At 36.1% G+C, this 14858-nt stretch overlaps 1 protein-coding gene across 1 annotated transcript in view; it reads left to right on the top strand.

The window, feature by feature from the left end:
- Positions 1-420: 420 nt before the first annotated feature.
- SUMF1 (sulfatase modifying factor 1) overlaps positions 421-14858 on the top strand; it is a 73545-nt gene continuing 59107 nt past the window's right edge. The window contains exon 1 of the mRNA XM_087954607.1: positions 421-703. Coding sequence (XP_087810733.1) covers positions 446-703 — 258 coding nt within the window. The 5' untranslated portion in view covers positions 421-445. The remainder of the gene's footprint in view (positions 704-14858) is intronic.

Below are 14858 nucleotides of genomic sequence, written 5' to 3'. Positions count from 1 at the left end.
CTTAATGATATCCCAGTAGCTAAATACCTAGTAACTCATTTAAACACCTGTATTTTCTGCCTTATGTTCCTTTCACTTCCTAAAGCCTGGTAACAAACAGCTTTATCCAAAATAGAATTAATCCTTAATTTCAGTTTATAAAGTGATTTAGCAAAAAGAAATAGATGTCCGGATTTTCCTGCCGTCGCGCAACCTCGCGTGCTGGAATGAAATTTCCGAGTGAGTGGGAAAAAAAAAAAATATAATAAAATATAAAAATATATAAATATATAAATATATAATATTATAAATATAAAAAAAAAAAAAAAAATCCAATACAATATCCAATCCAACATATATCTATATATATATATATCTATATATCTATATATATATATATATATATACACGGTAGGCGGAAAGTGGTCAGCTGACGTCTTCTCTTTCACGTGACTTTCCTTAAAATATGGCTGCGCCCAGGCACAATTTGTTTCGGGTGGTTTATACTTGCTGGCTTCTGTGGCTGCGATCCGCAGAGTGCTTAGACGATAGCGAAGAAGAAGGAAAGTCCGGGAAAGAGGAGGATCAGGGGGACTGTGGTTGCAGCAACAGTCGTGCAAGCGATGCGGAAAGAGCTGCACGGAAATACTCTCTGGAGGCGAATGTTTCCCAGCAGCCAAATAATCGCCGTGGAGACGACCGCTCGAAAAACGAGGGTATGAAGGTAGGTAAACGGGGCGATAGGTTGGTGGCGTTAATGAGGAATGAAGCTTTAATGATGGGATGGCGAGCAGCGGGTGTAACAGCGTTTCTGGAGCGTCTGACATAACTTAAAACGTGATTGCTAGATGTTACTTTCAGTTCAGTGTTTCTTATCGTATGTGCGGTGAGAAAAAATTAACGAACAACCATCTCAGTCACGTGTAGCATCTGTAAACCAATTTATAACAAGCCCACATGCCAAGAGGTTCCAACCTTCTCTAACCTGGCATTATCCAAGTTTGTTGGATTACAACCAGGTGTAGATTAAGACATGCTGAGGTCCTAAGCTATGTGAAGCTTTGTGTTTACTAGTATTAAAAATGCATTATAACAAAATAATTAAAAAGTACTTACTTGGGAAGGATCCAGCACAGACCAATAATCTTAGCAAAATCAGTTATCTTGAAAAAATCCTATTTGCAATACTTTCAGCTGAAAATATGCTGTACTTTTCAATTTTAGAGATGATGTACAAAAATGTGAGCTGTTACACAGTTCAGCCCTAATATATTTAAAAAACACTTGAATTGGCTTTATGTCTGCTTTGTATCTCAGCTAAGGTGGCACTGAGTGGGATGAGATTATATATTCAGGTGAGAGGTGAAAATAATTTGAATAAAGAAAGGGAAATATTTTTTTCTGTTGGGTCATATGGGCTAGATAATTGAAAATATTTAAATGAGCAAGATACTGCAACAGAAAAGTGACAGAGGAGAAGAATTACCCGAGAAAAGGAAATATGAAGGACCCTGAAACTAACCATTAGAAGGGAAGCCAATAATCTGGCCACTGTGATCTGGAAGTTGCTGGTGTTTCTGAGTTTTGAGTGAAAACAGGAAGCTGCAGCTGTGCAGAAAGCTGATCTGTTGATAGGTATTGTACCACTGCAGAACATCATTTGCAGTGGCAACACTGGGATCCATGAAAAGGAAAACTTTCAATGACCAACCATATCCACAGGATCTGAGGAATGGTGGCCAACATGATAGTTGTTATAGCTTATCATGCGGATGAGCAGCCAAAGTGCCAAAAGCAAGGGCTGAAGAATAGTTGAAAGTCTGCTCTAGAAAGTTGATGAAAGTGGAAGAGACATAAAAGTGAACAACATAACCCAGTTCTGGAAGATATTACAGTAGATTGGATTGGAGGAAGAATAGATGGGACAATTTATGATGAGAACAATTTGTGGCAGCGTGGTATAGAAGTGCTCCTCTTGGATTGAGAATTATAGGGAAGTCTGCATCTGTTAAACTCAAATGAGAGCAGGTTCTGAGAGGTAGAGATTGGAATAGGATGGCTGCAATGGGACTCCTCCAAAAGCAGCCATGTGGGGAAAATTTTTTATATGTTGCAGCATGTAACATTTAAGGTTCTATCAGTGTGTAATATATTAGTGTCTGCATGAGCAGCCCCTTCCTTTTCTATATGAGTTGTGATGTCTCATCACCATCAATCACTACTCCCCAATCAATCAGTCCCACTTATGGGAGTTGAATTCCAAAACATATGTAAGGTATTATGTTAGCGAATGCTTAGACTAGTCTGATCACTGGATTTTCTAACATCTAATTCTAAAACATGATTAATCAAAAAATACTGTAAAAATATGTTTAACTTCCATGTGTGTGCTTTTTATCACATGAAACATCTGGAGATTTTTTTAAAAATGTATAAACCAAGATATGTACTACCTATTTATAAATTGCTGTTTCTCTTCAGCAATCTGGCAATGGAAGCATTGCAAAATATATACTTTTGGAGTTACAGTGTGTGTATATATCCAGCAAATTGTGGATTAATCAGCTAACCATAGTTAAAGCAAGACATGGCATAGGGTAGCATAAGTACTGACAGATCAGGAAATGAACATGGTGGAGGCCTGATCAGAGGATCATAGATCATTTGACAGCTTCCATTCACTTCCTGGCAATTTATGTTGTGAAGGAAGGTCAGAGTATTCTGCTCCTCCCTGTTCATCAACAGGCAGAGGTCAAAGTCTTCACCCCCACTGCCATAGCTCAGAGTTTCTTTAAAGACATAGTGCTATGCTTGATCCTTCAAGGAAGAACTTTAATCCCTTCAGCACCAAGCAAAAAATGCTATTTTCTCTTCCTGTTTGAGAACAAGCATCAGAGAAATGAAATTATCCTTGCTTATCCATAAAATAGAGAAGAGTGTTTCTGCTTAATCCTTTGGGTTATTTTTCTGCAGGAGAAGGAACATATATGTTCATTCTGTTTTCAACTATATAACAGCTTTCCAAGAGAGAATGAAGGGTAATTCCTCCCCTTTGCACTATTTAGTCAAGAGCAAAGCACAATGAATGTAAGCTATTTGAACAGGTGAATTTTGATTACAAGTTAAAGTTATCATGGAATCAAGCTCACCTTCTATTATCTTCAAAATTACCTGCAATTTTCTTGGCACAGTGATGGAGGTTATTTGCCATTATCTTTTCCTAGATTTTGTTTTAATATCCTGATCTAGGCCCACTTCCTTAGGTTTCTGAAATAATCCCCATCCAAGTATTAAGCAGGTTAGCTTTCTTTAGCTTCTGACAGCAGCCAAAATTGGCTAGATGATGTCATGCTGATGCCAGATTTTGTTTAAGACTTTATTTTAAACAACATCCTTAATTGTAAGATCAGTACAGCATTAGAAGAGATTGTCAAGATGGCTGTTTTTGGAAGTGCTTTTAGTTATAGGATTAAGATACAGATCTAATTACAGTTGTTATTGTTGTTCAGTCATTAAGTTGTGTCTGACTCTTCATGACCCCCATGGAGTGTAATATACTAAGCCCTCCTTGTCCTCTACTGTTGGATTTCCTGAATTCATGGGGTTTTGTTGTATCGGTGACACAATGCAATCATCTCATCCTTGGCTGCTTCCTCCTCTTTTTGCCTTCAATTGATTGCAATTAGCTCTTGTATATTTCTCATTTTCATGCTTCTGTTAAATATGTAGAATTTGATTCAAATACAATTTTGCTGGCTTAAAACATGCTGTCATTGGTTAAAATAGTTTACATTATAAGAATGGCATGTGATTCTAAAACAGTGTTTAATCAGCAACTATTTAAATCTCCATTATGGTCCATTTCAGTTGTATTGAGAATAAAATTAGCATTCTCCACAAACCATCTGACTTAGTTTTTCATTTATCGTATTCCCGTCAAGTCATTCAGGGCAGATGCATCAAGGAAAAAAAAAACTAGATTACTTGAAATATCTTTATTATTAGGGTAAAGTAAAGCAGTCCCTGTGGACTCCGTTAGTCGTTACTGGCTGTAGGGGATGGTGCTCATCTCCGTTTCAAGGCCATTGAGCCAGCACTGTCCAAAGACATTTCTGAGGTCATATGGCCAGTATCATGTCATGTAATGCTGTTACCTTCCCACCTAAGTGGTACCTATTTATCTACTCACATTTGAATTATTTTGAATTGTTAAGTTGGCAGAATCTGGGTGAGGATGGGAGCTCATTCATCAACTGTTGGGTCTCAAACTTTGGATGCCAGTTTTTCAGCTGACAAGCCCAGCATCTTAACCACAAAACCACCACACTGCCCACTTATTAGGGTAATGTAGCATAATCTTGAAAGTCTACCAAAGTAATTGTGCATGACCTATACTTAATAGAGTTAAGCTAGAGTTATTTTCTCACATTTTCACCTCCCCTGGACTTAATAAACCCATTTGAAATGGCCCTGCTTTCTCCTTTAATTGTCTTGCTCCCTCTGTTTTAACACGATTTGCTAAGCAGCTTATTTTTTATACACATTTCACATTTCTGAATGGCCCATTTCCCTTAAAGAGGGACACAGGGTGGTTATACAGCATCAAAATATATAAAATTAAAATGTTAGAGTTAATTTTTTTAAATTAGAAATTTTAAAAATGAGAAAATTATTAAAAAAATATAATTTAAGGAGGCAAGAAAATTGTCAAGTTGAGAAAGGCAAAGGGGAGGCTTTCAGGGCAGCAATCAACCCCACAACTCCATATGATATATCTTTCTTGATTAGAACATATATAAGTAATAAGAGATTAGTATTTTTAAGACATAGAATTTATGTGGTGGTTCCATTTCTGAAGGATTTGTAAGCTCAAAAGAGACTGGTTGTCTCAAGCTATCTGCAAAAATCAAGCTGTTCCATCCACTTTGCTGTATAATTGATTGTTCTGCCAAGTCTTTGATACAAAATCTAAGGCTGTATTGGACGTTTTCAGTAAACTTGCTGATCTTAATACTGCTACAGCTTAATTGATTTGCACTATGTAGGTCATTAGAAATAATGGCCATCTTTGAAAGAGATTAATTGGGTTCTTGGACAATACATTAAACATTTTCTTTAGTTCAGCCAATTTTGTCCTGATTAACTTGAACTGTTCTCTAGCTGTGTTTTGTGAGAATACCCCTTCACATACTTATTATTTGCCAAATGTTCAGATTTAAACAGTATTTTAAGGCAAGATTTTGATAGATGCTTTGTTAAATTGCAGACTGGGCTTTACAATATCAGTTTATATTATAGCAATGATTGCCAGTAGCAAGGGCAGCCTAATTTCTCATTATTTGTCACTGTCTAGAAATACAAATTGAAGGAAAATTATAGGGAATTTCTCTTTTTCAGTTTCTTCAGTGGGAGGAAACAGAAAGGTGCCCAGGAGGTCTACTTGTTGTTTCTATGTGGATAAAAGACCTTTAAATTTTTCAATGAAACTATAAGCATGCTGAATTATACTATGTCTCCTACAGAATTGTGGTACTCACAGAATGTTATATTACATCTTCTGTTGTCTCCTGATGGTATGGCACATGTTCAGTAATTATGGAATCAGAATAACTTGAAAGCACCAGTTATGTTCTCATGACTTAGTGGCACTTCAATGGCTGAGATTGCCTAAATTTAGTGGATTATAATCCAGGCTGCTGACTTGTTATTTAGCAAAACAAAATAGATAAATGCAGTTCATAATTACATTCCTATATAATTCAATGTTGAACAGAAGACAATTTAATTTAATTTTAAATTAGCGTAAATTGATCTATATGGAGAGACAGAATGTGTGTGCAGTCTTGTATCTTGTCTTCTTTTAAAGCATTTAAGATGGTGGACATAATTTATAACCTTACCCCTGTTTGTTATTCATGTAATACAGGTAGTCCTCGACTTATAACAGTTCTTTAATTGACTGTTCAAAGTTACAGTGGCATTGAAAAAAGTGACTTATGACCTTTTTTCACCCTTACGACTATTGCAGCATCCCCAGTCATGTGATCAAAATTCAGATGCTTGGCAACTGGTTCATATTTATGATGGTTGTTTTGTTTTGCCAAAGCTCAACCCGAGAATGTGATGCAAAGTGGCTTTTTGTACTAAAACTATATAACATTGATAACTGAAAATCATTCCAAAGGCAAATTATTTTCACCTACCTTTACTTCACTAATTTTATAAATGCTCCTTAATGTTTTAGAGCTGTTTTGACTCTAGCTAAAACCAGTTGTCCATTTCCAAAAGGCTTTAAAAGCTCAGTATTTTGGGCATTGTACCAGAAAGTTATGAAGTAGATGACTATTTCAATTTCTACTGCTCATTTGTTACATTTTTTAAAAAAATTCTAATTTTTCTTTGTTTTCAATTATTTATCAGCAGATAGGAATTTAGAAATATATGTGAATAGAACTATCGCGGGCAAGAGACAGGTTATACTGTATATGGATTATGTTTCTAAATGTTTTTTTTTGCCTCATTTTTAAATTAGCTTTTTTCAGATGCTAAAACAAAGTATTGGGATGTGAAGGACAACCTAAAAGACAAACATTTTACAATTAAATCATCTTAAAAGTGAAAGGCTACTATATCAAGTGCACACACTACTTACTTTTATTGTTTTATTGTTTTTGTTTGGTAACATTTCTCTTCCAGTATTTTGGCATTTTTACTAAACTTTAGGTGATAATTTATTTCTTCTTCCTTTTCTCCAACCAACTAGAGTATCCCACCAACTTTAGCCACTCTATAGAAAGAACAGGAGGATAAATATGGGATTGCAACATTAAGGAATGGGCTATAGAAGTAAATCCATTTGTTTCTGTAGAATCAGTTGTAAATCATGCTTTCTCTTTGCAGAGACTTCCGTGTTTACCACCAACACTGCAAAATTATGCACATCTGGCCTAGTTCCATGGGGCTCTGTGTTTTGTACCACACAATGTGTAAACTATGTTTCTTATACCAGTAAAACACCCAAAATACTGAAACCAGGGATCCACAAACATGGTCTTCAGGACTGATTGAAACAGAAAAATTCTATTTAAAAAAAGAAAAAGAAAATGTTTAACATCAATCCAAATATAAGCCAAATTTTATCAAACCCAGATCAGTACATTGCCAATTCCAAACCTCGATAGCTGATTTGCTGAGATTCATAAGTTGAATCTCCTCTGCTTTTCTAGGCAAGCATAGCATAAAGTACTTAGCATATTTTCCCCTTTGATATATATGCAACTTAACCTATGGTGTTCCAGACAGATCCATTACTTTCCTTTACAAGTGCTATTACTTTTTACCATTCTAGGTTAAAGGGCTTAAAATATTGTAGGCACCATCCACTCTTGCACTGAATAATTGGGAAGCGACTGGATGGTTTACACTTGTATCTTCGCTTTATCTTCTTCTCCTGTCCACCTTCAGTACAAACCAAACACTAAGATCATTTGGCTATATGTATTGTGATGCCATTCCCTTTGGACACTATTATTCTTATTATTATCCTTGAATTTGGTGACTGTTTTTCTGATCTCATCTGCCATCCTTTAAATTCAAATTAGTTGAAACCTTTCACCCATCTGAGAATTGCCTACCAATTTACTCCAGATAGAAACCAGCAGACCACACATTTATTTTCAACAGACATTGGAGCACTTGTAATTGCCAACAGACCTATGTTCTCAGCTGATGCTAGAATCCTTTCTGACCTTATGGTGTCTTCTTTTAGGCCACCTGCATATAAGATTGTCTTTTACTGAGAAGCTAAACCAAATCCTGTTTCTGGATATTTCTGAGATATTTTTGATGTTATCCTTTTCATAGCTTTTGTTGATTTTGCTGTAATGAGTTGATTGGTGAGATACTGTTTGATAAAGTTGTTTGAGTATCCATTTTATTACAAGTAGACTGTTTTTGGTGTTCTAGATTGTGCTTGCCTGAATAATGTTCTTAAACAGCTTCTCCTGTGGGAGGGTGGGTTGTTATTTTATTAACGGAGCACTTGGTTAATATGGGTTGTTTTTTGATAGACACATTTAATTTGTTATCATTTCCTCTGGTGAGGATATCCAGAAGAGATAGTATGTTTTTTTTCCTTACATTGTGAATTATATGCCTTTGAAGATGTTGATTGTTTCATCATGGCAATCTCTGACTTGGAGGATAAGATCCTGCTACTTGACCTCAAACAAAACTTATGAAGTAAGGTAGGGCATATAAATAAAGTAACAATGTCTGCTTTAATGGATTTATTTTTGAGATTTGCCTGTTACCTGAAACCAAACTGGCGATACACCAGGAAGTATTGTTGGTAGTGCAAAATAATGGTATTTTCCAATGGTTAAGTGGGTATTATTACTGTTTTTTACCTTTCCTGATTTTAGCAAGGCAGTGCTTACACTCCTGGATACTTTAAACGTACAAAACACTCCTTGACTGCTATCACTCTGTCTATAATGAACATATTCAACTATAATGAAAAACCACTTGGAAGGCAAATATTTCTTACTGTGAGCAAATCAAATATCTATTATTTTGTGTGGTGCTGTCTTATACAGTATTTATCAATGTTTGTGCATTATACATTAAAGAAGTACGTTCAGAAGAATCACAAGAGAAAATCTGTAGAATTATAGGCTTTGTGAGCAGGGTACATGAGGACACTTAAGCAAATGCTTAAGCTGAATACACGGCAAGACACTGATGTAAAATTAAAAACGCCCTCAAAATCTAAGATTGGCTTTCTTGCAATTGAACTGATCCAAACTAAAAATACAAGGAGAGGAATTTATCCACTATTTTTAAACAGGGATTATCCCTTAATGTCAAGTCCTCATGGGAAATTGGTCAAAATTGAACCTATAACCCAAATATTTTCCATATATAGCTTTGGGATTAAATGTGTATATTGAAATTGATCCCAGACCAACAAGGTTCTCAAAACTTCCCAGGATTCGTTGGATTTAAGATGAGCCAAAGAAGAGCTATATATTGAAAATTTTAGCAATGACTAAAGCTAGTCTTCAACTCATTTGTTTAATACTAAACCACATCTCCAACCTTTATTGGCAGTGAATCCAACAAGTGAATCCTATGGCATACTTAACTAATCTCTACTTAAACTCAGAAGGCCTTCACTCTGACATTGTCAAGCACAAATTACTAGGAGCATTTGTTGAGTTTGAATAATAGAATTGATTATTGTTGCTGCATACACGCAAGAATCTGAGCAACAGTTCAACCTAAATTTGTGCTAGGTAAGGGTCAACGGAATTCACAGGAGTCTGGACATGGATCTCTTGTGAGTGTGCAATGACTTGAAACTATTGACGCATTTAACCCCGCCTTTCAGCTCACCCTGCTTGTCTCCTACAGGCATGATGTCATGCTGTCTTCTCATCTGTCCTTGAATACTGATAGTGGAAGATACCCTACCTGGGGAGACAATGTCCCTGTGACTCTGGAAACATAGAAACAATACAGCACCCAGTAAGACTCCAGTGTCTGTATTATAACAACATTTGTATTAGCCTCATCTCAACATTATTGCACAAATATTTAGTGGATAAGACAATTCTACACCTCCCTGTTACCCTCAGATACCAACCTTTCTACTGTACAATTTATAATATTGCCACATTTTGCATAGCAGCACTTAAAATCTGTCAGATGACGTGTGTCATAAGTTAGTTTTCATATGCATTAGGTCATCAGTGCTCCGTATTGTGATAGTCTGCATATATACTACCTTTATGTTACCCTACAACCGTTTAATGCTCCTGTTCCTTCTCTTAGATTCCTTTTAGAGTTTTATTTTTAAGCATATCCTTCTGTTTTATACCTTGTAGCATTTTATAATAATTATTTTTTGAGATTCTGATGTATTTTGATGCTTTTTTAATTGACTATATCCCACCCTTCTTAAGCTGGTCTTTGACCATAGTAAAGATTTGATTTGATTTTTTAATATGACATAATAAATAAAAGAGATTTCAAAATATAAATCAGCTTTGGAATTAAATTTATTTTTATTATCACAAATATTAGGAATTCTGTCTCCTAGTTTAATTTGTATCAATAGAGGGAATAAGCGCAGAGGATTTGAAACTGAGAATTTATCAACTGGGAATTCTTACACCAAAATAAATAAAGACATTTGTTTTATACTTGTATATGTTATTACTATGACACAGTAGCATCATGTCAGATTTATTGCAAAATTATAATAAGCAAATTCATGTAATCAAATCAAATTACTTTAGGAATAGCCATTGTGATCTAACTCTAGTTGCCTTGAGACAAGATGGATGACTAAATAAATAAATAAATCTCTAAAAAGAAGAATCTTCCTCCTTTCACCAATAATTTTATTAATATTAGCATATTTTCTAATTGTAAAGGCAGGCAGGCAGGCAGGCAGGAAGGAAGGAAGCTTTGTGTGTACTTTTGTCACATTGCTGTTCTTTCCATCTTTAGTGATATTTTCCTCCCACTCCCAACCTTCCGCCTCACAAGCTTGCAGGGCCAGCTATTTGTAACAGATGGGGCCATCATCTCTGCTTCAGAAAAAGTAGAGCAAAGAATAATCTCAGGAAGCCTCTAACCTGCCTTCTGAAAGCATCTTTCAAAGCAGGTTTTAGTTCGCTAATTGTATCTCACATTGATTATTTTTATAAGTAACTCAAGACAGCAAACATACTCAATACTCTTCCTTCCTTCCATTTTCACCTCTTATGAGATGATTTTGGCTGAGATGGGGTAACTGGCCCAAAGTCACCCAGCTGGCATTCATGCTGAGCTGGGACTAGGATTCACAGTCCCCTGGTTTTTAACTGGTGCCTTAGCCACTGGACTAAGGTAGTGGAATATATTCATGGACTTGTTTTGGAGGTGGTGATGGGGAGACCAAAAGTTTGGTATATGTCTTAATTCTGAGTGGAGAATGAACCAACCCTCATGTTCAATAGTAATATGAATAACTGTTTATAATGGAAATATTAGTTTTATACCAGTGAGGCATTCTGGGAGTTGAAGTTGAAGTTGAAGTATCTTAAAGATGCCAAGATTGAAAAACATGGATTCACATTTATATTTAAATAACCTACGTGGATACATACTGAAAGCTTGCTACAATAGGGCAATGTTGAGCAATGAGCTGCCCAAGTCCTTCTTCCTTCTTTCACTTCTTCTTCTTTCTCCTCCGGACTTTTTTCTTCTTTTTCCTTCCTTTTCCTCATCCTCTTCCTCCTCTTTTATGCATGTTGACAATATTAGGAAAGATTTTTCACTGATTCTTCACTGTTAGTTGATTTAATCCTCAAAGACTTGAAATTCTGCTTTCCTGTGTTTTCCAAAAGCAACTGAAGGTGAGCTATTAATCTTTGAATACCTGCTCAGCTCGGAACAAGGACTTCAGTTGTCACCTGTCAGGAAGAAAGGGGAAAATAGACTGCATATCTGATCCATTGTTGATGTTTTGTTTCAATCAAAAGAAACAAAGATTGGCACATAAAAAATAATAAGAAATTAAGGAAAAAATTAAGAATTAAATTTAGAAAATTTTGCCTTCCCAGATGTTGACACTGATTTCTGTGTACTTAAACACCTTAAACACCTGCTCATGAGAGATGTGGAAACATGGCTAATCTCATATCTAGCCCAACCTTTGGGAATAAATAGATTCTCAGTGAAAGTCCTTTTGTAAGTGTATATTTTTTATTTTCTGTTCCAATCTTTGGGCATAACGTTTCATTTTCTTATGCATCTTTTAAAAATAGATTTACATAAGAAAGCTGATGAAACTTCTTGTCTGTTGTGAGAAAAACTCAGTTTAGCTTATTGAATTTATTAAGGTGCCATTTAAAGGCACATGAGTCCTGTTGAATATAGCAATAACACCTAAGATTTATCATCAACATAATGCCACCAACAGTTTAGGTCTTCAAAATATGGAAATGGCTAGAAGAAATGTTGGATTTAAAAATAAATTATACACCAAAAATATTTATATTGGGAATAATAAATGAGAATTTTAAAAAAGCAGATATTTACCTAATCATTCATGTAATTACAGCCGCAAGATTACTACTTGCCCAAACATGAAAGTTAAAAGAAATACCAAATGACGAAGCAATAATAAAAAAGATTTTTCAGTGCACTGAGCTAGATAATATAATGTTAGAATTGAAAGAGAAAGATACTTCAGAATTCTATGCGGTATGGGAAAATTTCTATGTATGGAGGGCTATGAAAGGAAGTCTAAAAAACGTGAACTAGAATTTAAGAAGAGATCTTATTGCAACATAATGTTTAGGATGAAAATTGATATAAAGATTAAATGTAAATATGTATATAGCTGTATATATGTATATAAATGTTTATATTGTTTGGTGATATTTTGCTTATATAACAATGTGAAGATTGATTATATATACATATATGTATATGTATATGCATATGCATATGCATATGTATATGTATATGTATATGTATATGTATATAAATGTTTATATTGTTTGGTGATATTTTGCTTATATAACAATGTGATCTATCTGTCTGTCTGTCTGTCTGTCTGTCTATCTATCTATCTATCTATCTATCTATCTATCTATCTATCTATCTATCTATCTATCTATCTATCTATCTATCTATCTATCTCAAAAAAGACCACCACGTTCAATGTTTTTAAAGCTTAATTTCAATAAAAACTATTAAAAAAAAAACAATTTAGGTCTTCATTTTACTGACCTCGGAAGGATGGACGGCTGAGTCTACTTTGAGCCAGTCAGGATCAAATTCCTGGCTGTGGGTAGAGCATTCTAATGAAAGAGGGAGGGCAGGAGGGAGAAAGTATTTGGCTATTCCAGTGCCTGGTTGGCCTTTCTGAACCTGGAGTCAATTTCTATGTCCAAAGACCTAGCACTCGAGACAGCGCTAGCTACATACTTGAAGCTGGTAACATTTGTCAGCTTGCCTGTCATCAACAGTGACTTTTGGTTCCACAGACTTGATATTTGGCATGGGCTGATAAAGTACTTCAGTCTTGTTCAGGCTGATAGTTAGACCAAAGAGCACAGCAACATCTGAGAATTTGTTCAGCATCAACTATAGACCACTGTCTTTGTGAGCCAGAAGTGCATCAAAGAGGGTTTCTTGAAAGACTGTATGGAGGCACTTCTTCTGTGCATTCAAGCAGCAAAGGTCAAAGACAGAGATGTCCAATCAATTCCTGATGTACACACCTTCTTTCAAGCTGTGGACAGCACATGACAACATGCAACATGCAACAACAAATTGAACAGGACTGAGTCTAGCACACAACCTTGTTTTATCCAATTAGAAATAGCAAATTCAGCCTAGGAATCACTGTTGTAAAGAATCTGTCCATTATGAAATAGTTGATCAATTTCATGAATTTCTTCAGGCATCAATAACATCTCAAGATGATCCAGAGAGCCTTTTTTTTATAGTGTCAAATGCCTTTGTCAGTTCAATGAACCCAGAGTAAAGAAGCTTGTTCTGCTCAGTGTCCTTCTCCTGACTTGCCTCATGGCAAATATCATATCTGCTGTACTCCATTCTGGCCGAAAGCCATACTGCGCCTCCAGGATTTCCTTTCTGAGACAGTGACAAGCCTATTCAGGAAAATATGGGCAAAAACCTTGCCTGCAATGGACAGCAGTGAAATACCTCTGTAGCAGGAATGTCAAACTCAGTTTCATTGAGGGCCACTTCAGGGTTGTGTTTGACCTTGAGGGGCTCAGGTGGGCATGGCCGGGGTGGGCATGGCCAGTTCAACATCACTTATGTCAGGGGTGCCTGTAGCAGGCCAAGCACTCTGCCAGTGAAAACGGAGCTCGGGAGGGCCATCCACAGCCCTCATGAGCTTTATTTTCACTGGCAGAGGCACCACAGGTTGGTCCTTTGCTGTTTCCAGGGCAGTCCCGTGGGCCAGATCTAAGCACCCTAGGGACTGGAGTTTGACATCCCTGCTCTATAGTTTCTGCAATCTGATTTAGTTCCTCCCCTTTTTTTTACTGAGAGCAACAATTGAGGGTATCATGGAAGCCATCCAGCATCTTTCCTGTCAACCAAATGTCTTCCAAGATATCTCGGAAAGCCTGGAAGGCATTTGCGTCTAGTGCATTGTTGATCTCAGAAGGAATGCCATTGTATCCTGTTGCTTTCAGCTCAACTCTGATATCATTTTCTTGATCTAATGAGTAGAGGGAGGCAGGTAACTCTTTTGTGAGAATTCCACATTGATCTACTGGACCCTCCAAAGTTGGGAGTCCCCGACTTATCAATAATATCTGCCTTTAAAGGGAATTCATGTGATAACATATGCTTAGAAATTTTGTCCTTCTTATGTAACTTGGTTATATTTAATACTTGTTGTTTTACTGTCTTTCATGGCAAGTAATTTTTAACAAATCACACTTGGGATTTTTTTTTTGTGCCCTAAAAAGTGATATAGATTTGTAATTCAAACATATTTCAGTAGGTATAGTCACATTTAGAGATGGCCGGTGCAGCAGTATCGTATATTTTTTAAAATGTACGTCAGAAATCTAATCAAAACAAGACAATTACATTATATTAATTGCATGAGAAAAATAATATTGACTCACCAAATTAGTTGGGCTAGAGCTGAAGTGAAAAACTTTTCCTCCTTATATCAAGGGTGTCAAACTCACATCAGCGGTGTCACGTGACATATTAGGACTTTCTCCCCCTTCACTAAACCGGGCATGGGCATGGCCAGTGCGTGATGCATCCAGCCTGCAGGCCGGGAGTTTGACAGCTCTACTTTATATTGTATGACTTGTTTGATAAGAATT

The sequence above is a fragment of the Notechis scutatus genome, chromosome 2 (genome assembly GCF_049901735.1).
Source record: "Notechis scutatus isolate UNSWTSFEM ecotype Mainland chromosome 2, rNotScu1.2, whole genome shotgun sequence".
NCBI lineage: Eukaryota > Metazoa > Chordata > Lepidosauria > Squamata > Elapidae > Notechis > Notechis scutatus.
This window is presented reverse-complemented; position numbering and strand designations above follow the sequence as displayed.